Consider the following 22,806-nt stretch of genomic DNA (forward strand, 5'->3'; position numbering starts at 1 on the left):
GTCTTTAAAATTTACTCAGTTGAATTTTGCTTTTTAACAACTCACAGGATCTGGTTTTCTATTACTGGATATCAAACACTGTTGGAGCCAATGGAGGGTGGTACATGTCTAAGACAAGATTTATCAGTAATTTCCCTGACATCAGAGCCATAAACCTCTGGCCAGCAGACGGCTACAGAAGGTAGGCAGCGCCCGGAATGGTCCCACCCCTATGAACCTTAAGACAGGTCAAGACAAGGGAGGGCTATAAATCTGACTTGGCTCAATTAGTGTCCAGGCCCCTCTGAGCACCATCTTTGCTACGAGCTCAGTCACCTGGGGGTGATTTCCTCTTCTTACCCTTGTGGTCCCTCTCCCAGCTGAGTGCACGCAGCTGTCTTCACAGCTCTCTTCCTCTCTTCTACTCTTCTTTCACTTTCTCCAATTCCTGTGGTTTCTCTAGTTGCGGTGTTTCCTCTTATCCCTTTCCATGTATGTGCACAGATCAATTTTCCTGTCTTTCAGATTCTGCCTTTTTGCCTGTCACATTCTCTCTGGAGGTGTCTTTAAAATAGATTTTAAAAAAAATTCAATTCAGAGCAAAAATGAATAGTATACCTAAGATGACTGGTTAACTAAATACCTGGCTGCATTTTTTTTTTTTCAACCTTGAGTTTGGTTTTTGTTGGTTCTGTGAAGACATAGCTTTCCTCTCTCTAAGGCCTCATGACTTTCTTGTTATTGACAGGTCCCTTCCTACTGGGTAGCCACAGTCCCTCTGCTAAGTGCAACTGTTGGAGAGAGAAGCAATAGCTTGTGATTCGAGGCTTTGGAAATCCTGTCCAACGTGGAAACAGAGGTTGGGTAAGGATCAGCTGGAGGAAGGCCAAATGGGAGGAGAGTGGAAATTCATACTCCCACCCTGGGGTGCAGGGGCAGGTGGGCTCCTGGCCTCTGTCTCCGAGGAGAGTGGGAGGCTGAAACCACAGCGGCAACACTGAGGCTAGAAGGAGGAGAGGTGATGTTAAGTGAGGGCCTCTCATTCTCCCCTAAATAGCAGCAGGCCCTGAGCCTCCTACCAGGAAGCCCTTCAGGCCAGGAGCTTCCACTATTCCCTCACTCCTCCCCCAGTCCCAACACTTGTAAGACTTCCTGCATCACCTCTGGAGAAGGCATGACTGAAATTCCCTCCTGTTGGATGTGGAGAGGACCCTTCCCTTCTGCATGTTATCATGGAAATCATAAGGAGAGGGGAAAAGGAACATGGCGGCACACAAGGCATGTGAGATGAAGCAGCAACTAAGGAAGGGTTTGTCTTCTTTTGCCAAACTCCATGGCCCTGATCCTCATTCCAGCCTACATCAAAATGTTCCTCCGTCCTAAACGGGAAAGAAACTCATTTTGCCACCACCTCTTCCCAGCTATGCTGATGAATAAGCTGGTATATCCCTGCTGTGTCGTGACCACCACCTGCCTGCCATCAGGAGAGAGAAACCACTGCCCAGCATTCCAAATTCCTTGACCACAGTGGACAGTCATCACCTCATGCCCAAAGCAGTAATGTCCAGCAGCCCTCCACTGCCTCTGGGCTGGGCCCTAATCAACCCTAGCCTTGGTGTTCTCATGCTCTGACCCCAAACACATCCACTATCTCACATTCTCCACCAAAACACCTGACAGGCCCCAACCTCCTCCACTGGCCATATAATTTTAGTGTTTTAGATAACATTCAGAGGTTATCTACCCAGTTCAGCCCCACTTCTTGCAGACTGGAACACCAAAGCCCAGAGGAGCTGAGTGGCTCATGCAATGTGCACACAACCCCCTTGTGGCAGAGACAGGTCAATGACAGCCCTCTGGATAGTGTGGTCAGTGCGTTTCAGTCCTGAGGTGCATCTGTCCCATTTCACACTCAAGTGTACTGCTTTTTTTTTTTTGGCCGCGCAGCTTGCAAGATCTTAGTTCCCCAACCAAGGATCAAACCTATACCCCCTGCAGTGGAAACTCGGAGTCCTAACCACTGGACCACCAGGGAATTCCCTCAAGTGTCCCACTTTAGACAATGCATGACATATAGTCACTGTATTAAGTGACATATGGTCACAATGTCTATTGTACCATGTTAGGTGTTGAGTAAGATGGAGTCAGGGAAGACCCCAGGGGTGACACTGGGCCAGCCCCACACCAAGTCAAATGAGCCTTGGGGAACTCGGGTGGTGGGATTAATTCAGACCTGGCTGGAGAGCTGGGGAACCAGAAGGGCCTTTGGTCAAAATTCCACATGAGCTGGGCCTCAAGCCACAGGCAGAAGTCTAACAGGTTAAGCAGGGGGGAAACTTGTGCCAAGAGTAGCACCAGTGAAAGCAAGTCTGTGGGCAGATGTTTGGTGGAGAGTGCCACATGCCAGGCCCTGAGAACACCAAGATGGGGCAGACACAGGCTTTGGCTAGAAGAGCTCATGCCAGATTTCAGAAGAGTGAAGCATGGGGACAGGAGGACTTGCAGGTGGGGGTCACGGGGGGCGGGGGCAGGGGAGGAACTGGGATTCCTGCTCTAGCCTAAGGCCAGGGGCTGGTTCAGAGCTTCAGAGAGTATCCCCAGCTCAAATAACCTCCCAGAGCCCTCTTGATTGCATCCCTCTTTGGTTATCTATTTTTTTACTACCCTGCATCACCTATTAGCTATGTGCACCCCCATGTTCCTTACCTGGATGTCCCACCCACGGTATTATATTTTCTGGTGTTCCTAGAAAGCCCTACCACGGTGTTTTGCAATCTGAAAGATCCTGGTAAATATTTCTTAATAAACCACACATACTTTCGCCAGCCAGTGAAATGGTCCCCTGGTGTCCTTCGTTCAGGCTATGGCACAGGGTGGTAGTCTGGGGCTCAGGAGTGGTGGTAGGGAGAAGCCAGTGGGATTTCCCAAGAGGAGAATATGGAAGGAGGGTGAGAAAGGGAAAGGGATAGGATACTAGCGAGGACAATAAAGAAGATGAGCTCTGAAGAGACAGGGCACACCACAGGCACAGAACATCTGGTCTCAAATAACACCAGCCCAAGCAGACCTGGCCCAGCTTTCACACAGCTGATGGTTCCAATGACATGCAGGGAGGGAAGAGGCCCCTGTGTGGGGACAGACAGGGTTCAACTCTGGAGTATGGACCCTAACCCGCACCCCACCATACTCCCAGGCCCTGCTGCCCAGTGTCCAAGAGGTGAACCTCGTAGTCCTGCAGGACTAACACAGTAATGCCCACAGAGCTGGAGACCCAGATCTCACTTCGCCTGCTTTCTGGTGGTTGCTGCCCCCTGCCGACAGAGCAGGACCATGACAGCGCTAGAAGCCCATCTCCCCTCCATGCACAGGGCGGAGTAAGGAAGACTTCCAAGATCATATCCAAAGAGGGAAACCCAGCCCTCAGTGGGGTCTTTATAAACAGCCTCCTTGTTTAGCACAAGATGGGATGAGGCCTTCTTTCATGAACTGCACTGCATTCTGAAGCTTCAGAGAACTGCTAACATGCATCATTGCGGCTATCAACCTGGCATCGTGCTAAGCACATCTAGATTTTCTCATCATACAGGTCATAAAATTGAAGCATAGAGAAATTTGGGAACTCCCCACTTGGAGACATGGAGTTCCTAGGACTGTGGATACAGATCTTATCTCCTAACTGCAGTACTAACACAGTACAGATCTTCCTAGATTTACAAGGGGGGTACATCCTGACAAACCCATTGTAAGTTGAAAATACCGTTAAGTCAAAAAGGCACTTAGGGGACCTCCCTGGTGGTCCAGTGGCTAAGATTCCGTGCTCCCAATGCAGGGGGCCTGGGTTCAATCCCTGGTCACAGAACTAGATCCCACATGCTGCAACTAAGAGTTCGCATGCCGCAATTAAAGATCCCATGTGCCACAACTAACACCCAGCGCGTCCAAATAAATAAATATTTTTTAAAAATGCACTTAATACACCTAACCTACTGAGCATCATAGCTTCGCCTAAACTACCTTAAATGTGCTCAGAACACTTACATTAACTTACTGTTGGGCAAAAACATCTAACACAAAGCCTGTCTTATAATAAAGTGTTGAATATCTCACACAGTTTATTGAATAGTGTACTGAAACTGAAAGACAGAATGGCTGTATGAGTATAGAATGGTTCTAAGTGCATCAGTCGTTGGCCCTCATGATCGTGTGGCTGACCAGGAGCTACAGCTTGCTGGCGCTGTGCAGCCTCATGAGAGAGTACTGTACCTCATATCACTAGCCAAGGAAAAGATCAAAATTCAAAACGTGAAGTGCGCTTTCTACTGAATGTGTACTGCTTTCTCAACATCGTAAAGTCAAAAAATCAAGTCAAACTGTCATAGGTCAGGGACAGCCTATAATCTGGTATAGGTTTGAATCCAGGCAGGGAGAAGGGAGATGCAAAAGTACGTTTTCTGAGCATCTATTAGGTGCTGGGCGTGAGCTGGTTGCCAGGGAGACTGAGGCCCAGCTGCTCACTGGAGGGGGACACAGCTCAAAAGAAGTCATTACCACTAGGACGCAGGACATGGGGAGAAGACACTCCACATCCCCCATGACGTGACCATCTCTTGCTTACTTTAAAATTCCTTGACCAGCCCGTTATTTCTCAGCTCCCCCTCCCAGTAAAACTTCCTAAGAGCTGACTACACACACTCCCTCTACCTTCTCACCTCTAGCTCCTGTGAGGGGCTTTGCTCAAGGGCTGAAGAGTTTAGAGTCTAGAGTCCAAGCGCCTCCATTACCTCCTACAAGGCTAAGGGCAGACTGGGCACCCCTACTATGCCTGTATTCTCACCTGGAAAAAAGCAACTGTGGTGCTACCTACCCTATAATATTGTTATGGGTACTAAATGGATCGATGCATATGCCTGGCACGTGAGACACACTGGGTGAGTGCAATCCACTATTGTTATGATAGGGCTAGGGGGCACATTTGCCATGGTTGGCCATTAGCACCAACCCTCCCGCTCTCTCTCCACTATTTCCTTTTCCGGTAGGTGATTCTGCATGGAGAAACTGGGTGGGCACAGCCTGCCTTTCTTTTCTAGGGTTCCTTTGCACCAGGAGCCTTACAGGTTCCACACTGCCACAGACTGGGTAGGGAAGTATGACCCTGGGAAGTCATCTCAGAAAGCCCACTTGCCCAAGGACACGGACCACACATACAGTCACAGCAGCTTTTCCAGCGATAAAGGAAATATTTTGGCATCCATCTGCCTTATCACACTTTGCTTATTTCTCAATTAATAAGCCAGGTCAGGAAAGGCAGTCTCACACCTGGACAGTCTTGTCAAAGGGTACAAAGGCTCCTAATGGCCCATCTACCACCTGAGGTCACCAGGGTTACTCTTTTGCCCTCCTGTCCCTTCAACCCCTGGCCTTCACCTTGCCCCTTAAAGGTCTTCAGGACACCCTTTTCCCACCAGGTTTCCAGCGGGTCTCCCCCTCCTCCTCCCTGGCAGCACCTTCTCCATCCCTTAGCTGACTCCCTCCTCACCTGGCTATAAATGTAGGTGCACCCCTGGTGACGTTTGGTCGAGAGCCTTCCCTCTCCACCTCCTCAGCTCCTGAAGTTCTCGCCTCTTCCCCAACCTGATTCCACCAGATGTTTCGTAGGCAGTGGGTCCAAATGTATTCAAACCCCTCCTGACCCACCAACAGGTCAAGCCCTGACTTGGGAGTCACCTTTTATCTATGTTAAATTTTAATTTCAGATAGATGACAAACAACTTAGTATTCAGTATGTCCTTAACACTGCAGGGGCCAAAAACATCTATCTGAAATTCAAGTTTAACTGGGCATCCTGTATATTTGCTAAATCCCACAACGCTACTTGTCCCTCCCCTTTCTTCATGCTCACATCCAGGACTGGCACCATCATCTTGTCTGCACCACCAGTGGCTGACAACACCCACTCCACCCTGCAGAGCCCTCCTTGGCTGGTAAGCTGGAAGGGTAGGGAGTTGCAGGGCACCACCGACTTGGTGCGCATTCACCCCAGCCCTGTGGCCATAAGCCTTCCCTCCTCTCATTGCCTGGGTTTGATCCATCTCATCCTTCACCTCCCAGGAGACCTCCTCTGACCACCCCAACAAAAGAGCATTCCGCTTCACCCTGTTCCTCCCCACTCTCCATCCTCACCCCTTTCTCCTCGTCCCTCCCTGAAAGGGACAGTAAACATGACTGTTACATAAACTATTTTATTTAAATAAAATCAGGGGCAGACCCTTCCCCCCCATACACACAGGCACATGCATGCACGCACGCACGCCCACATCCTCCCCCTTCTTCCCTCCCCCCATGGCCACCTCAAACCTGGCGGTTCTCATCATGACCAAACTGCCTCAACCCTGGGACAGGGAGACACCTTCTATTCGAAGGCCTGCTCCTCCCCCAGTCAACGGCAGCAGCACACAGGCCTAGGCACAAGTTCTCCTGTCCAGAGTCCAGCTCTCAGCCCTCCTGGGGTGGGACAGGAGGATTGGTGCTCCCAAGGCACCTAGATCCAGTGTGGCTTCCCTACCTTTCCCCCGCCCCACGCAGCACAGGAGTACCACCAGACACCTGAAGCAGCTCCCTATGGAGGGCGGGTTCCCTCACCCCAGGCCAAACCTTCCCCATATCAGTGGAGGCTCTGCAGCCAAACCTGAGCATCCCCCAAGGGATCGTGGACTAGGTATTGTTTGGTTTGGGGAAGAGTGAGGGAGAGCAATTGAGCACCAAATTCCCCAACTCTACCCTGCAGGAGGATGCTGAGATTTGGTTCAGCATCCTCTACCCAGAAAAAGGAAATAAACCTAACTCCGCAGCAGGAATGGCAAGGGCTTCAGCCATCAGGACCTCACTACATGTCCATCCCCCAACGTGGACTCACTAGCACCTTGGCAATGTTAAGGACCCAGCCAAGCTGGGGAAACACCACACACACGGGAGTCTGTTTGGAGCTGGTGGTGCCCCCTTTGTCAACGATGAGATTGGGTTTCACCTTCCCTGACACCAGTATCCCTCAAGTCCTGCTTTGAGGCACGCATAGCAAAGTGGCTTAGGTCATGAGGAGGGAGCACTAAAGGGATGGCTGGTGTCTCCCAGAGGCACACAGTCCCACAGTGCATCTTACATGTTACACACAGGCAGGCTGGTGTGCTGGGCTGCTAGGAGGGCTCGGCAGCATCCCTGCCACTCAGGGCCACTCAGGAGATGGGTAGGTGGGAGGGGCACCCGTCCATTCACTCAAGCTTGGGGGGGCCAAGATGCCAGGACCCAGGTCCAGCGCCCACCTTCTCTGATGGCGTCCCTGTGCCTTCTAGACAAATTTCCCTGAGGGGAAAAACCAGACAGATGGGAGAAGTCAAAAAGAGGGCAGCAAACGCTATCAGACTGTGAGGGGCCAGCAGGCGGAAGGGAGATGTAAGAGTCAGAGACAAGCCTTCTGAAAGGGTAAGGCAAAGAGAGCTGCCACCTGTGGGGGGCAGGGCAGGGTGAGGAAGACAGGACAGACTCGAGACACAGCCAACCTGACCTCTCTGGGGGAAGCGAGGGCCCGAGGAGAGGGAGCTAGGAGCCTGCAGGGCCCTCCATGGGCCAGTGGTGGTAAGACTGCACCAGCCACCCTGAGCACAGGGCTACAGGCTGATACTGCGCTGGTGGCGGCCGCTGCGACCCCCACTCCGGGGACCCAGCTCCTGGCCATCCAGACTGGCGTGGTCCGAGAGGCCCCGCAGGTGCTCCACGGAGTCGCACTTCTGCAGGTCTGAAGCCACAGTGCGGAGGCTCAGCAGGCTCAGCGTGTCCGTGTCAGGGCCAGGGCCAGGCCCCAGGCTGACACCCTCCTCCAGCCCCCCGCCCTCAGCCCCCTCGATGATCCCGCTGTCCCCATCCTCGCCACCATCAGGCCCGGCCTCGGCCCCCACCGGGGAAGAGCGCAGCTGGCCCGGGGGGTGAGGGAGCTGGCCCCGGCGCCGCGCATGAATCTGCTCGCTGATCTGCTCCAGGTTGCGCAGGGCGACTGAGTAGCGGGTCTTGGCCTGGGCCACCTGCTGCTCCAGCTCTGTCACCTTGGCCTTGTGCTCCTGCAGAGGGAGGGTCAGAGTCAGGTGACCCTCTGGGCAACTATTCGAGGCCCCTGGAGCTGCCCAGTCCTGTCAGGTCCACTCAGCAGTCTGCGCTGGGGTCTCCCCTCCCAGGCCCTCAGCTAACCACTAACCTGCAGTGCTCCACCCAGCCCCTCTCCACTCCTCCTCCTCCTGGGGTCCTCCTCCCCAGCAACCTTCCCTGCTCCTGCCTGACCTTCCAGGGCCTTCCGCCCAGGTCTTCATTCCCACCCGCTCTTCCTCCTCTCCCCGTTGTTCCCTTTCCCTATCTGGCCGATTCCTTTGCCCCATTCTCCCCGGTCTCCCCCAACTCTCACCTTTTCTCCTTTACCTCCCTTCTCTGCCAGCACTCACTCCCTAGCCCCACCTCCCACTCCTGCGGAGTCATTCTGAGCACACCTGTTTCACCGCACTGGCCTGGTGGATGGCCCAGCGAAGCAGATTGGTGTCCCCTCCACCTGCCCTCCCTTTCTATGCCTGCCCCCTCCCACATCCTCCGTCCACTCCCCCTCCCCCTCTCCCACTCAGCTACCTCCAGGATCTGGCTGAACTGGGCCTTGAGCTCGAAGTAGGGGCGGCTCTTGCCAATGGCCCGCCGGAGGGTCTTCTGCAGGGCCTGAACCCGAGCCTCAGCCTGCTGGCACAGCCGTGTCACCCGCTGGTGTTCCCGCTCACCACGAAGCCGCTCCTCCTCGGCCTCATTCACCTGGCCCAGGTGGGATGGAGGGTACACATCACTGAACTCGGTCCCACCCTCCTGCCCCTACAGCCTGCTCCGGCTACCACTCCAAATGTTACCCTGGGGGAGATCCCCCACTGCAGAGCCTGGAGAGAGCACTGAGCTCCCAACACACAAAAGAGAACAGTGAGTTCTTGTACCTGCCTATTGTTACCTGTACCACCCGCCTCTCAGCTTCGTTGCTGTCAAGAGGTGCCGGGGCCCTCTGGATCACTTGTGAGCGTGTAGGGAATGTCCACCTGTGAGCACATCTGCTACAGCCATGGTCCTCAGAGAGCCCTCAGTGCAGGGGGCTAGGGCTGGGGGAAGGGAGGAGCCTCACTGTGGGAAGCCACAGCTCTGCATTGAGTTCTCCAGGTTTCTGTGCCTGAGCAGGTAGCAGGCGAGGGCTCCAGCCACCTCATCTACCAGGACCAAGGGGCTGACCCCGCCTATACACAGTTTCAACAACCCCTCCCTCGGTATCATGCTCTCCTCTGTGTGAGTTCCAGGGTGGAAGTGGAGCTCCTGCTCTGCGTGAGGCTGTGGGCCTGGACTAAGGAGCACACAAAGAACCTCAAGACATGACTACTCCTCAGGAGCTGACACTTACTGCTACAGACTAAATGTTTCTGTGCCCCCAAAATTCTTATGTTGAAATCCTAACCCCGAAGGTGGGCCCTCTGAGAGATGATTAGGTCAAGAGGCGGGAGCTCTCACAAATGGAATTAGTTTCCTTATACAAGAGGCCTTGCAGAGCTCCCTAGCCCCTTCGGCCATGTGAGAACACAGTGAAAAGACAGCTGGCCATCTGGGAACCAGGAAGCAGGCCCGCTGCAGACACCAAATCTGCCTATGCCTTGATCTTTAACTTCCTAGCCTCCAGAACTGTGAAAAATAAACATCTATTGTTTAAACCACCCAGTCTGTTATTTTATTGTAACAGCCCTAATAGACTAAGACACTTGCCCTTTACAAGGTGAAGGTGGCAGACTAGAGCTGATGCCAGGGATCCTCCCGCTCCCCGGTAGCCATAAAGTAGCTTGGAAATAATACACAAATTGTATTTCAAAAACCAAGGTACACTGGCAGAGCTCAAAAGCAAGAAAGGGAGGACATTCAGCAAATAGAAGCAAGGGGTCACAGCTAAACCTAACAAAAGAGTGTTGAATCCAGAGCAATCAGCAGGAATGAACTATGTGGGTTAGTCCCACATCTGGAGGCAAAGTTTCAAGAACACAGAAAGACATTCTAAGTCAGAAGGAAGTGTATATGGGACACACTGGAGGCCAAACAGGGCAGAGAGCAAGGACCAGATTTTGCCTGAAACAGAATCAAAACGGAGGGAAGTCTGGAGTGGAGGAGAGAAAGGATTAAGGAAGGTGACAGGATGCAGGGAAAGGACAGGAAAGGAAGTACAGGAACTGGCAGGAGGGACCTACTGGCACTGCTTGGCTCACCTTGCAGGTGGCGTGGTTGAGCATCTCCTGCCACGTGGGGTCCAGCCGGTTCTTGTCAGCCATGACGCCCTGCTCGGCCACAAACACCATCTCCCGGGCAGCGTTGTGCATGCTCACAGCCCGTTCATACCGCAGTGCTGCCTTCTGTGTCTCCTGCTGGGCCTGGGGGGAAAGGACCATCAGGATAGGGAGCCTCAAAGGACCCCTGGCTGCCCATGGAGACCCGCCCTGGGCAAGGACAAGAGAAGGAGGAAGGCCCACTGCAATGTTGGCTTCACTTCCCAAACTGCACTAAGAATAAATGATGAGGAAGTAAAATTCCATGAAGAATATGTTGCAAGGATATAGCTCAGACAAGGAAAATACGTAGAAAAAGAAGGATACTGCCAGTGGAGGGTGAGTGTGTAAAATCCAGCACTCTCGAAGGCTGCTGGCCTTTTGCCCTAGGGAGAACAAAGAAAAATCCACAACCTTTAGTTGGAAGGTGGTTAGTTGATGGTTGAGACCATCAACTCCAGTCCAGCAGGTAATCTGAATGAAATAACCAGACAAGTGCTTGGAGGTATCATCACAACCATATTTACCAAACAAAAGACTGGAAACAAACCTAAGTTTTCAGTTACAGAGAACTGGTTAAACGAATAATAGTACATCTAATATAAAGAAATATTAAGCAGCCCTTAAAAATAATGGCATGTATGGGTATTTCTTGACATGGAACCATGTCCTAATATAATAAAGGAAGAAAAATTGTACATATGTGATCCCATATTGGCAGGATATATACAAAAAAAAATTTAAGGATACTATACTTGACTAAACAAATCCCAGGTACAAAAATCATGAAACATGCACGTGGTTGGATTTGGGGAAATATCGCTTTTCTTCTCCTACCTTGTTTTATAGTTACAGGTTACAATTACAGCCTTCCAATAGTGAGCCCACATTACTTGTGCAAAGAAAAATTTAAAAAGAAGGAAATGGGTAAAGCAGTGGAGGAGCAAACAAAGAAAAGAGAGACACGAACCAAGGGGAACAGAAAAGGAAGAGAACGGTGACCTCACACCCCACACAGAGATAGAAGAGTACAGGGCCAGCTTCTGCATGCGGCCCCACCTCAGAATGTGGGTCATACCTCCTTAGCCAGCCGCCGAGCCTCATAGTAGGGCCGGGCCTTCTCGATGCAGCTTCCCAAGTGGGAGCCCTGCGTGTTGAGCTTCCTTGCTGACTCCTGCAGGATCCTCCGGTAGGTGGTCCTGGCTTCCTGGCAAAAGGATAGGGACGTGGGCAGAGGGAGGCATGCGTGTGGGTCCCAGCCCCTCTTGTTTTCCATATATGCCTCTTCCCCTGCCACTGTACTGAAAGAGGAGGGAAAATGATGGAAACACCGTTGGAAACAGCCCAAGAGTGTGAGGAAAAGGAGCAACACTCACATCCAGCTGCAGCTCCACCTGGTTGATCTCCTCGCTGGCCTGGTTCAGATGCTCCAGCTCCTCCTGCCAGAGAGGGGCAGAAAGTTAGAGCAGTGGAAGTAAGCAGCCTCACATGAAACAGGCAGGGCAGGAGCACAGTACACAGAGGGAAAGCCCAGCCAACCAGGGAAGTGAAGAAACGGAGCAGGAGGTCATTGTCAAATGCCTCCTGTCAGAGACAGAATAATATACAGCCTCCTGTAATCCTCACAATTCCACCTCTAAACCCCCATTTTAAAGATGAGAAAATTGAGGTTCAGAGTACGGAAAACTCCTATGCACACAGCAAAGTGGCAACAAGCTTGTGCTCTCTCCATCAGACTGCACCACCTCCTCCCCGTACTCCAGCCAGGAGGAGTCTCCTTCAGAGCTAATGGTCTCTGTCCCAGAGAGGACAAACCCCCTGGGCCACTCACTCAGCATACTTTTACTACACACTTATCACAGTTCAGCACCATGAGACCTGAGGATACAGAACACAAAGAGGTGGCAGCTCCGGCCCAATAAGTAAGCAACAGGCCCTCACTAGTGTGAGGAGTGGGCATGGTAGGGGCTGGGAATCAAAAGGAGAGCAGGTGCCCAGGGAAGGCAGATTATTGGGTGAGAAGCCAGAGAGGCTGGGGCACAGGGACAGGATACTAGGACTTCTCCCAATGGCAGGGGGAACCCCTCAGAGAACTAATGCCACCCGGTAGTTTAGGAAGGCAGAGATGGGCAATGTAGGGAAAGCTTGGAGGGGCCAGGGAGACAAAAGTGGAGGCTGTCTGTAGTTCTCCAGGTGGGAGAGGAGAGGGCAGATCCCAGGGAAATACAGGACGCAAAACCATTAGGGCTTCGTGGACAACTAAGGTCAAGGTTAGAGAAGAATGCATGGTTCAAGAGGCCTCTAGGCCTGCTTGGGCAGTGGTGACAGGACCCCAGGTAGATCCTGTGGGAGGGAGGGAGGGAGGGAGAGGCTCACGAAGAAGTCACCAGACACGCTGGCTTGAACGCCTCACTGGTCCCAGGGCTGGCAAAAGAAGCAAGCCACCCAGGCCTTTCAGTGGCAGACAGCAGGGAGGGTGCTAGCCTTGAGTATCCTCCCCTCCCCTTGGTCAAGTTCCTGGGGTCCAGTGAGCCAATGACACTCCTGAGGAGGAGCAGTACCCAGAGAGATGCCTGATGCTCAGCTACAGGATCCTCCTCCAGGAGCCCTGCAGCCCCTGGACAGGCCAGCAGTAGCCAGCATGGTGTCTGCTTGCTGCCCATGGCCCAGACACAACCTGCACTTGGTAGTGAGCGACGCTGCCATCACTGCTCTCACACCTCATCTGGCCCTTCCAACAACCCAGTGTGTGATCCCCCTTTAGTCCTTCTATTTCTATACCCCATCTCAAGCCCTAAAAAATTTGAGTCAGGGGCTTCCCTGGTGGCGCAGTGGTTGAGAGTCCGCCTGCCGATGCAGGGGACACGGGTTCGTGCCCGGGTCCGGGAAGATCCCACATGCCGCGGGGCGACTGGGCCCGTGAGCCATGGCTGCTGAGCCTGCGCGTCCGGAGCCTGTGCTCCGCAACAGGAGAGGCCACGACAGTGAGAGGCCCGCGAACCACAAAAAAAAAGAAAAAAAAAATTTTGAGTCAGCAAGTAAGAATCTAAGAACCAAGTTATGTGCTCTAATTACAGTATAAGGTAGAACACAAAGAAAGAAGCATATAACAAATCCAGGAATGTGAAAGGCTCTGGCTATTGGCCCACAGAAGCAGGCATGTCCTTCTATACAGAAACTCACATCCACGAAGCACCTCCAGCAATTTAAAAAACAGGCCCCCTGTTGACTCTGAGGTCTGCCCTGCGGAGTCACAAAGCTCCTTCTAGCAGGACAAAGAGACTGGGGAGCACAGCAGGCCGGAGGGCAAGGTGGGCAAGGGGGTGGGGGACGGGGCAGCCCGGCTGAGGCAGACCCAGGGCAAAGCAGAGCAGGAAGCCAACGAGCAGCCAGGGCTCTGTCTGGGGCCGCTGGCAACACATTCCATTTGGCCTGCTCCACCAGGGGACTCCTGGCACCCGGCTGAAACGGAATTCAAGGAGGAGGAAGTCTGAGTCAGCGTACATCATCCATCAGTGAGCCTGCCGCCAGCAGGGAGGGCGACCTCCTCGGAGCACACCGGGCGCATTCCCACGATGCCCGGCCACTGAGTCAAAGGCACGGGCGCTCATGCTACAGATGCTCCTGCCCAACTTGTGCAAACCATGAAAACGCTCAAGCCCCAAATGGAGTATAATCTCATAAACTGTGAATCACTATGTCGTACACCTGAAACTTACATAAGATTATAAATTAAGTATATCTCAATTAAAAAGAAAAACACTCAAGCCCACAGTCATCAGCAGGGCCAGGGTGATACATGACCCAAAGACTCAGAAATAAGGTAAAAATGACTGCCCAGAGAAAGCTAAACTGACACGTCGGACGACGCAGAGATTGCAAAGTCACTCTGAGGAGGAGCAGGTGAATGAACACATCTACTTACCTGAGGAAAGAATGTGCCATCACAAAGGGGGCTGAGAAAAGTCACAGGAGAGGAGACCCAGGCCCATCCTAGTACAACCCTCCTTTATTCCTTCCTGCCACTGGGACTGTCTCTCTCAGAAAGCTGAGGACCAGCCTGGAGGCCTCAGAGAAGTATGCTGAGGTCAAGACACAGAGACACATCCAGTGGACTTCCCTGGGGGGCAGCACACTCCACGCAGGCCTAGAGCTGGCCTCTACCTGGCTTCCCTCCAACTTCCAGAAGGATCCCACCAGACAAGGAGGCACAAGCTGCCTGCCTGCCAAGAATCCCCACTCCCCACATCAGAAAGGGCCTTGCCCTAAGAGACCATTTCTGGTAGTTGAGAAAATACCTGAATAGGCTCTCCACCTTTGAGATATCCTTGGATCAGTGGACTCTCACAGGCCACAATTAGAAGCACTTCTCGCCCCACCCAGAAGGAGAATTCACATATCTGGGCACAGCTCAGGAATGGGTGCTTCTAAAGTTCCCTGGTAGGCTCTGATGGACTGAATGCACTGATCCATTCAAAGTGTTGAAATATAGTATCAGGATAACATGATCTTGTACACTGTCAACACTAAAAAGAAACTCAAAAGACACATACCCCAATGTCTTTCTCATCCAGAAGAGCCCAAACCCAGAAGGTCTGAATGCCACCGGCCTCCTCCATGAAAGGTACCCCTCACACCAAGCTGCCTCTCCCACATGGCAAGAAGATGCTGAATGCCTGCTGAGGCCAGAGCACTGGCCCAGCTTCATCAGCGAGGGAGGCCTCTACAACATGACCTTGCCTCCCTACGTGGCCCACAACGTTCCACAACGTGCCTCCCAGTTTAGCAAGAGAGAGTAAGGTCCGCCTGCCCCTCTCGCTCCAGTAACAGTGCAAGCTCAGTATTCTCCAACCCTCACGGAGCTCATACAATAGAACTGTCTATGATGATGGAAATGTTCCACACCTGCAACTGCCAACAGCACCTAGGGAACTGCATTTTTAATTTTTATTTATCCCTAATTGATTTAAGTATCCACAAGCAACTAGTGGCTACTTTACTGGACAGCACAACATGAAAGCTGCCTTTTCACACTACCACCTTTGCCTGTGTAGGCAATGGAAAAATACACAGGAGCGACTGAGCAAAGAAACTGCAGTGGATTCTCCTCTGGAAGGGGGCAAGGAATGTTGCAGAGGGGTGTATGAGGGACGACAACCAGGCCCTCCTCCCTGACAAACAGACAGAGGTCTCTTTCTCAAAGCACAACCTATGAACTTTCATCAAAGACAGGCAAAAGAGTTTGTGAAAGAAAAGAACCATAGCACTATGTCAGAGCAGGGCAGAAATGAGTTGAGCAAATCAGCTAGACCAACCCTTCACTTGACAGATGAAGAAACTGAGGCTTGGAAGGGTTACATAACTTCCATGAAAATCACAAATCATCCGGCCACAGGCTGCTTGAATCTCAGCCCAATGCTTTTTTCACAACTTGTTTCCTCAGTGGACAACAAATCTATATAGAACTAGCAGGAGAAATTGAGCTGTTCTCAATACAGTGCCCATGAAACACAGCAGAAAGAAATTACTAACTCATGTCAGTAAGCAAATGGCTCATTACTGCTCCACTATAAGCACAGACACGGTTTCTCCACACACATCCTGGGAAACACCAGCAAGAGAGAGCAGGAAAGACGCTAGGACCAGCTTTGAAATCTCCTTGACTCACTGAAGTAATCTAATAAAGGTCTGTTGACAGAGAAGCCCAGGAATGAGAGCCCCAGGATGCTCTTGCTCACCTACAGAGGTGTGAGTCACCTCCACATCAGAATCTTGGAGATGCTACCATACCAAATGGCAGACTCAGGCCCCAAACACACAGGAGCACCCTGGCCCTCACCTGTCCAAACAGCTTCTCCAGGAAGCCCTTCCCTGCCACTGCCCAGAAACACTGAGATCCAGCCTCATTTGGCCACGCATCTGCTACACATGGTGCCTGTCCTCCTCCCCCACTGCTCTGAGGTCTCCTTCACAAAGTTCTGCCCTTCTACCAAGTAGCCTGTAAATGCTCCAAGGCAACAAATCAGCTCTTCCATTCATCTGACTGACCCAGCATCCTCAGAGCCAGAAATCTGTATTATTTAGGACTGACCACAATTGATACAACGCCCTGAACACATCAGATTTCCTTACAGGCCTAAGCCTGGTGTCACCTTTATAAGACATGAAAGGTCTCACCTCTCACAAATATGATTGTCCCTGGGAGGCACTGATGAGAAAGCGGGAGGGAGGAAAAGATTCAAAACTGCCTCCCCATCTCAAAGCCGTCTTCTCTCACATCCCACTCGTGCTGCATCTCTGAGCCAACAGCCCCTTTGCTTATTTGGAAAAGAAACAACAGTCCTACTCTCTGCTGGCCTAAAGCGTGCTTCCTGCAGCTACTGCCAATTTGTCACTTCACTTCATCAGCGAAGCCTTCAGCAACACACCCCAGGCACTCAGGCCGGGCCTTTCTCTGTACTCACACCGCACACAACTCTTTTCGCACTTGTCACACTATATTACAAGGATTTGTTGTTTTCCTTTCCTGCCCCTGCACTGGGAAAAGAGTAAGTCTAACCCCTCATTTATCTGACAGCTCTTCAGAAAAGCTGGAATCTAATCTCCCTGTCTCTCCCCCGGCTCAGTCTTCTCACCTGTATTCTAGGATCCAGTTCTTCCTCTTCTCTTGGGGACAATTTGGCTTCACTGCTGTTGCCTCCACCTCCTCCAGGCTCCTCTGCAACTGGGCTCCGTGGGACTTCACCCTCTACCACCGCAGGCCGAAGCTCCCCCTGTGGGGTCTCCCGCCCCCCTGGAACCTGCCTGAGTTCAGCCATGCTGACGGGGAGAGGGCACAGCCCTATGCAAAAAAGAGGACTGACATGCTGGGACCAGGGCCCCAGCTTGAGGCTTCCTGGGCTCTGGGTGGCAAGAAGAAGGGTTTCTCTTCTCAAAGGGTGGAAAAAGAGGGCACAGGAAGAACCTCACACTCGGTTAGAGGCCGAGATTCAAGTTGCCAGTGGGGTCCCAAGAGCTATAGCCTTGTATGTGCAAAAGTCCTTCCCTCCCCGTCACGGGGAGTCCACCAGAAGAGACCCGGAGCAACGGCTCCGAGGCAGGAGGCAAAGGGGGCCTGGATCCTGGGCCGAGGCCTGCGAGGAGGAGCACCATTCGGGAGGGCGGAGGCAGGCGCCTCCAGGCTGTGGTGGCAACTGGAGAGAGAAGGCTGGGCCTGAGCAGAGGCTGCTGGATGAGAGTCTCTGGGGAGCTGCAGGGGAAACAAAGGCCAAGTACATGGTCAGCATTTGAACGTCGGCCACCAGCCCCTTCCAACCCCTCAGCCTCCGAAGAACTCCGCTCCCTTCCTCCCACACCCCCACATTCCGACCAACCCCCTCAACTTCTTTCCCGCGTTCCAGGCTCTCGGGCCCCAGCCCCTCCCCCACCAACGCCTTCCAGACTTCCCTCCGCACTCTCATCCTCTCCACCGTCTCTCCCAACCCTCCCCGCTTCTGTTCTGGCCGCCCCATTCGACCCCCGCACAGCTTTGCAAATAACCTTGTAACCCCCAGCCCCACCCCACCTCCTCTTCTCTCTCTAACCCTGTGGACAATCCTAGCCTCACATCTCCAACCCCGCTCTTCCTAAATCCCAAGGACCCTAGCCCCGGACCTCCTACGCAGCCGGGCGCAAAGGCCCCCCTCTTCTCGGCATTACCTCAGTTTACCTTCTGTTGCGCGGACCTTCTCCAAGGCGAACAATCTTCCCCCGCCCTCCCGCAACAAGCCGGGCCAACCAAGTACAACAAGGCCGCGAGGAAGCGGAAATACATCATCCTGTAGCAACGCCCTCCCGCCCTCTCGCCCCTCCCCCTCACGCTCGCCCGCTAACAAGGCCACATCTGGATTCCCCAGCATTCATCCCCGCCCGGCCTTCGGTTTCCGTACAAAATGGTGCCTCACGGAGCTGACGCTCACCTGACGTTGCCTCCGGCCCATCCTCCACCACTGATAAATGACATCGAAATATGAGAGGGTTGTGCTGAGAAAAACTAGGGCGGGTAATGGAAGCCGAGAATCCCTGGTGAGCAAGGAAGTGCTGCAAATAAAACGGAGATTGGACAATCGCCTCAAAGAGATTGCTGCCATCTTACTTTACGGCGCTGGGTTCTGGTTACACCCAAAGCCATTTCCGGCCTTGCCCAGGAAGTCGGAAGTGGGCTTGTGAGCTTCCGGCCGTGGCGGTCCTCGTCGTTCAAGGCAGACGCCAGCGGACTCTGCTGCTGGGACGAGGGGTAGTTGTCCAGAAATGACTGTCCTCACTCAAGTGAAGTCAGCGGTGCCCTTAGTTCGTAACGGGGTCTAAAGGGCAACTCTGATAGGTAAAGCTCTCCTGCCGGCGTCCCCACCATGGCCCCAGCGCTGCACTTCGCCAGCCCCTTCCCGAGCCAGGCCCTGTCCCACTGAACGTCATTGCAGTGGGGTCACTGATTACCCCATGAACACTGATGAGAAGTTTAGTTAATCTGAACTCAGTGCTCTCGTGCACCCTGCTCAAAAGCCCGCGAGGAGGAGGAGTTTGTTACATGGCTTTGTGTATCAATGAAAGGACCTGACCTAAAGTCATCACTTCTGAGTGTCGCCGGGAGAGGCCTAAGGGGAAGGCTTCAGGATGGATGTTTTATTTTTGCAAAAGACCTAACTTCCTCTGAGGTGAACAAGTCAAATGGACGGAATTTTTCCTTCTTCCCTTTGGAACTCCTCCCTACATTCCCTTGCCCCATGAATAACCACATTAGGGGAAAAAAACCAAAAGTTTTTTAAAGAAGTAGAGCCAAATATATTTTTTAAGTGATTTAAAAGATGTTTTTCAACAAAATTGGATATTTTATTTTTTAAATTCCAGAAGTGATTTTTCTCCAGTGCATGAGCGAGACCCTAACAGTTCTAAGTAGACAGATCTGATGGATAATGATGCCTCAGACATATCACATTCCTTTTTGTTATTAAGGTGCCGTAGAAAAACCATGAAAATTACATACAGAAATCAGAAACTACTTATTTGTTGTCTACCAGTCTCTTTAATTTTGCAAAACGGGAGTTACACTGTAATGGTTCCATTTAACCTACCATTTTCTGTGTACCCTAACCTGAATTTTCTAAACCTTTCCTGTTCAGCACTACTACAATATCTATTATCTTTATATTTTGTCCCACAGCTTCTTTTCCCTGTGCATTCATTCCTTACTTAGCAGGCATGAGCTTAAAGTTGTCACATACCTGTTGCATTTGGTGGGAAAACATCTTAAATACATGTAATGCCCAGACTGCTCCTAGATCACATCCTGAGGTTCAGTAGCCTCACTGATGTCTCCACTGGCCTCCCCCAGGGTTAACTCTCATTCACCAAGAGCAAAAGTGTATAGATTGTAATATAATCCCCAGCGGTTTTTCTGCTGAGTTTGGATAATGTTTCAGGTAGCAAGAGGTTAGCTTCTGAGTCACCCTTGTCCTGGGTTTCCTCTTACTTCTCTGACCTGTTGGTTAATTCCTTCATACAGTGTGTTTACTGAGTGTCTGCTACATGCCAGGCACTAGCAGCATGTACCTTATAGTCTGTGGTGCTCATTTTATAAATTGGTGATATTCAAGCTAATCACAACTCAAAAATACGTTTTGCCTTGCAACCTAGTATACGTATATGTATGTAAATATATTCATAACAAAAGTTTCAGGAAAAGATCTTTACTCAATATGCACACCGTATTAATATTTGCTATACTATTATTTTTAATGCTGGTGGAGACCTATTCTGTTGATTTCATGAGCCACTCACAGTTTGAAAACCCTGCCCTAAATGTCAGTGCTTCCCAGGCCCTGATGCTAGCCTCTTACCTCATGCAGCCTAATTTCTCTGAAAGCCCTCAACCAAGTGCATGGCTCTGACTCCTACCCATGGCTACTGCTCCTTCCTTGGACCTCTGTCTCTACCAGAAGAATCCCCACAGATCACATTCTGAGATCCAGAAGCTTCTCAGACCAATGGCCAGTCCATGGCTGCCTCTCACTCATTGCGCACAAATCTGATTTCATCCCCTTTCCCCAAATCCTGCTGCTGCTTCTGTATTTACTTTGTTGGTGAATAGTTCTAACCATCAACCTATTTACTCCAAGGAGAAACCTAGAAGACATCCTAAATGAATCCCCCTGTCTTCAGTCTGCATCACATTAAGTATCTCAGAGAGATCCCTCCTCTCCATTTCATTGCCATTGCTTCAGCTTAGACCTTCCTCACCTCCCCTGTAGATAATATACCTCAAGAATCTTCTAGGGCTTCCCTGGTGGCGCGGTGGTTGAGAGTCTGCCTGCCGATGCAGGGGACACGGGTTCGTGCCCCGGTCCGGGAGGATCCCACATGCCACGGAGTGGCTGGGCCCGTGAGCCATGGGCGCTGAGCCTGCGCGTCCGGAGCCTGTGCTCCGCAACGGGAGAGGCCACAACAGTGAGAGGCCCACATACGGCAAAAAAAACCAAAAACCAAAAAACAAAGAATCTTCTAAATTAGCTCTGTAGAATAGAACTTTGAGCAATGATGCTAATTTCTGTAACCACACTGTTCAATATGGTAGCCACTAGCCATGTGAGGGGTGCTTGAGAGCTTAAAATGTGGCCAGTGCAACTGAGGAACTAAAATTTTAATTTAAGTTAAGATAGCCATACATGGCTGGTGACTAATGTATTGGACAGCACAATATCAATGTCCTCCCCACCCCAAGTGTACGGCCTTCCAGTCCCTGACACAAATAAAAAACCAACCAACCCCTGTTGACTAATGAGTGAAATATAAAAATATGAAAGCCATATAAAGATGTTAGTAACATCACCAATTACTAGGTAGTATCACAACTCATCTCTTTTATTAGTAACTTTTAATTTCTTCATACAAAAACTGTTATCTTCATGTTTAAAAGCTACCTTTATTAGTTTGTTTTTTTCTACCAGTAGAAACTACCTTTTATGTTTTTTTTCCTACTATCAGTCAAATATTTAATAAATACCACCATCAGTGGCTCATTAAACATATTAGTTGACTAGTGTATAGTGATAGAAAGCAGATCAGTAGTTGCCTAGGGGAGTGGTAGAAGGGATTACAAAGCGGCACACAGAAACTTGTGGGTAATGGATGTGTTTTCTATCTTGATTGTTATGAAGATTTGATTTGTATATACGTTTGTCAGAAGTTTTCAAACTTTACATTTCAATATCTGAAATTTTGTATGTCAATTATACCTCAGTAAAGCTGTTTCTTAAAAAAAGCTGATTGAAGGGCTTCCCTGGTGGCACAGTGGTTGAGAGTCTGCCTGCCGATGCAGGGGACACGGGTTCGTGCCCCGGTCCGGGAAGATCCCACATGCCGCGGAGCGGCTGGGCCCGTGAGCCATGGCCGCTGAGCCTGCGCGTCCGGAGCCTGTGTTCCGCAACGGGAGAGGCCACAGCAGTGAGAGGCCCACGTACCGCAAAAAAAAAAAAAAAAAAATCTGATTGAATACTTGCTGCTCCCAGAAATAGAGTCTACAATAAAGGTTAATAAAAGGGACAGCCTTTACTCAAATGCCGGAATTATTTCTACCCTTGTTAAATCTACTGGGTTTTCCAGAAGTAAATTATTTTCCCTGACTTGCTCATGTCATTTGACAATAAAAAAAAGCAAACACTTATGCAGTGCTTATCTTATACCAGGCACTGTTCTGAGCAGTTTATATCTATTCATTTGATCCTCATGACAACAAACTAAGGTATATTGTACCTCCATTTTACAATTAAGGAACTAGAGGTTGAATAACTTGATCCAGTTTAGTGGAGAGTTGGAGAGAACAGACTGGAAAGGCAGGTTGGAACAGGTGAAAAAGGGACTTAATATCATATCAGGAGAGTAAACTTCATTTAGTGGTTAATACAAACCTTTGACAGTTTTTGAGCAGGAGTACGACACAGCCAGAGCTTATTTTAGGGAAATTCATATGGCAATTCATAGCTGTATTTGCCAATGCCTAGAACACTACTTGGCATATAGTAGGCCCTCCATAAATATCTTGAATATTTATGGAACCATGTTGGGAGTTATTTATTGATGTAGATTTGTGGGGAAAGACAACCATTTGGATCCAATATTTTCAAGTTGACAAATATGCCCATAACTTTATTCTTGACCTTCTAACTTTCTCTCACTACACTCATTATTACTGTTCCAATTATCATTCCCCTCTATAATGACTCCCATAAGAAACAAAAATACACCTTCCTGTATTTTCTCTTCATGGTTTGAGTTCTTCCCTCCATAGCTACACAAAAGAAAGTTCCGTAATCGAGCCCTCTTTCACATACCAGTGTGTCAAACCTTGTGTACAGTCATCAGGTACAAATTTCTCTTCTCCAGATTAAACATTCTCAGCCCATTCAGTTATGTGATGTATCTATCACCA

At 50.7% G+C, this 22,806-nt stretch overlaps 1 protein-coding gene across 3 annotated transcripts; it reads right to left on the reverse strand.

Annotated features, from left to right (window-relative positions):
• Positions 1-6,202: 6,202 nt before the first annotated feature.
• On the reverse strand, positions 6,203-18,130 carry SH3BP5L (SH3 binding domain protein 5 like). 3 transcript variants are annotated; one of them, XM_081233866.1, is made up of 7 exons: positions 18,052-18,130; positions 16,979-17,592; positions 11,720-11,782; positions 11,422-11,550; positions 10,287-10,448; positions 8,641-8,814; positions 6,203-8,087 (listed from the first exon to the last, which is right to left on the reverse strand). In XM_081233866.1, the coding sequence occupies exons 2-7, from the start codon at positions 17,159-17,161 to the stop codon at positions 7,641-7,643; spliced, it is 1,158 nt and encodes a 385-aa protein (XP_081089992.1). In that variant the 5' UTR covers positions 17,162-17,592; positions 18,052-18,130; the 3' UTR covers positions 6,203-7,640. The 3 variants fall into 3 exon arrangements, with proteins under 3 accessions (XP_081089992.1, XP_081089991.1, XP_081089993.1); XM_081233865.1 differs by having other exon boundaries at positions 18,042-18,114; XM_081233867.1 differs by lacking the exon at positions 18,052-18,130 and adding an exon at positions 17,997-18,044.
• Between the last annotated feature and the right edge of the window lie 4,676 nt (positions 18,131-22,806).

Source organism: Mesoplodon bidens (genome assembly GCF_964165515.1).
Source record: "Mesoplodon bidens genome assembly, chromosome: 4".
NCBI classification, from domain to species: Eukaryota; Metazoa; Chordata; class Mammalia; order Artiodactyla; family Ziphiidae; genus Mesoplodon; species Mesoplodon bidens.

Excerpts from the sequence above, each read along its gene's own strand:
- SH3BP5L (XM_081233866.1), bottom strand. The coding sequence starts at position 17,161 with ATGGCTGAACTCAGGCAGGTTCCAGGGGGGCGGGAGACCCCACAGGGG. Across the intron at positions 10,449-11,421 it reads CTCGGCGGCTGGCTAAGGAG|GCCCAGCAGGAGACACAGAA; the intron begins GTATGACCCACA and ends CTTTCCCCCCAG. Across the intron at positions 8,088-8,640 it reads AGTTCAGCCAGATCCTGGAG|GAGCACAAGGCCAAGGTGAC; the intron begins GTAGCTGAGTGG and ends CTCCCTCTGCAG.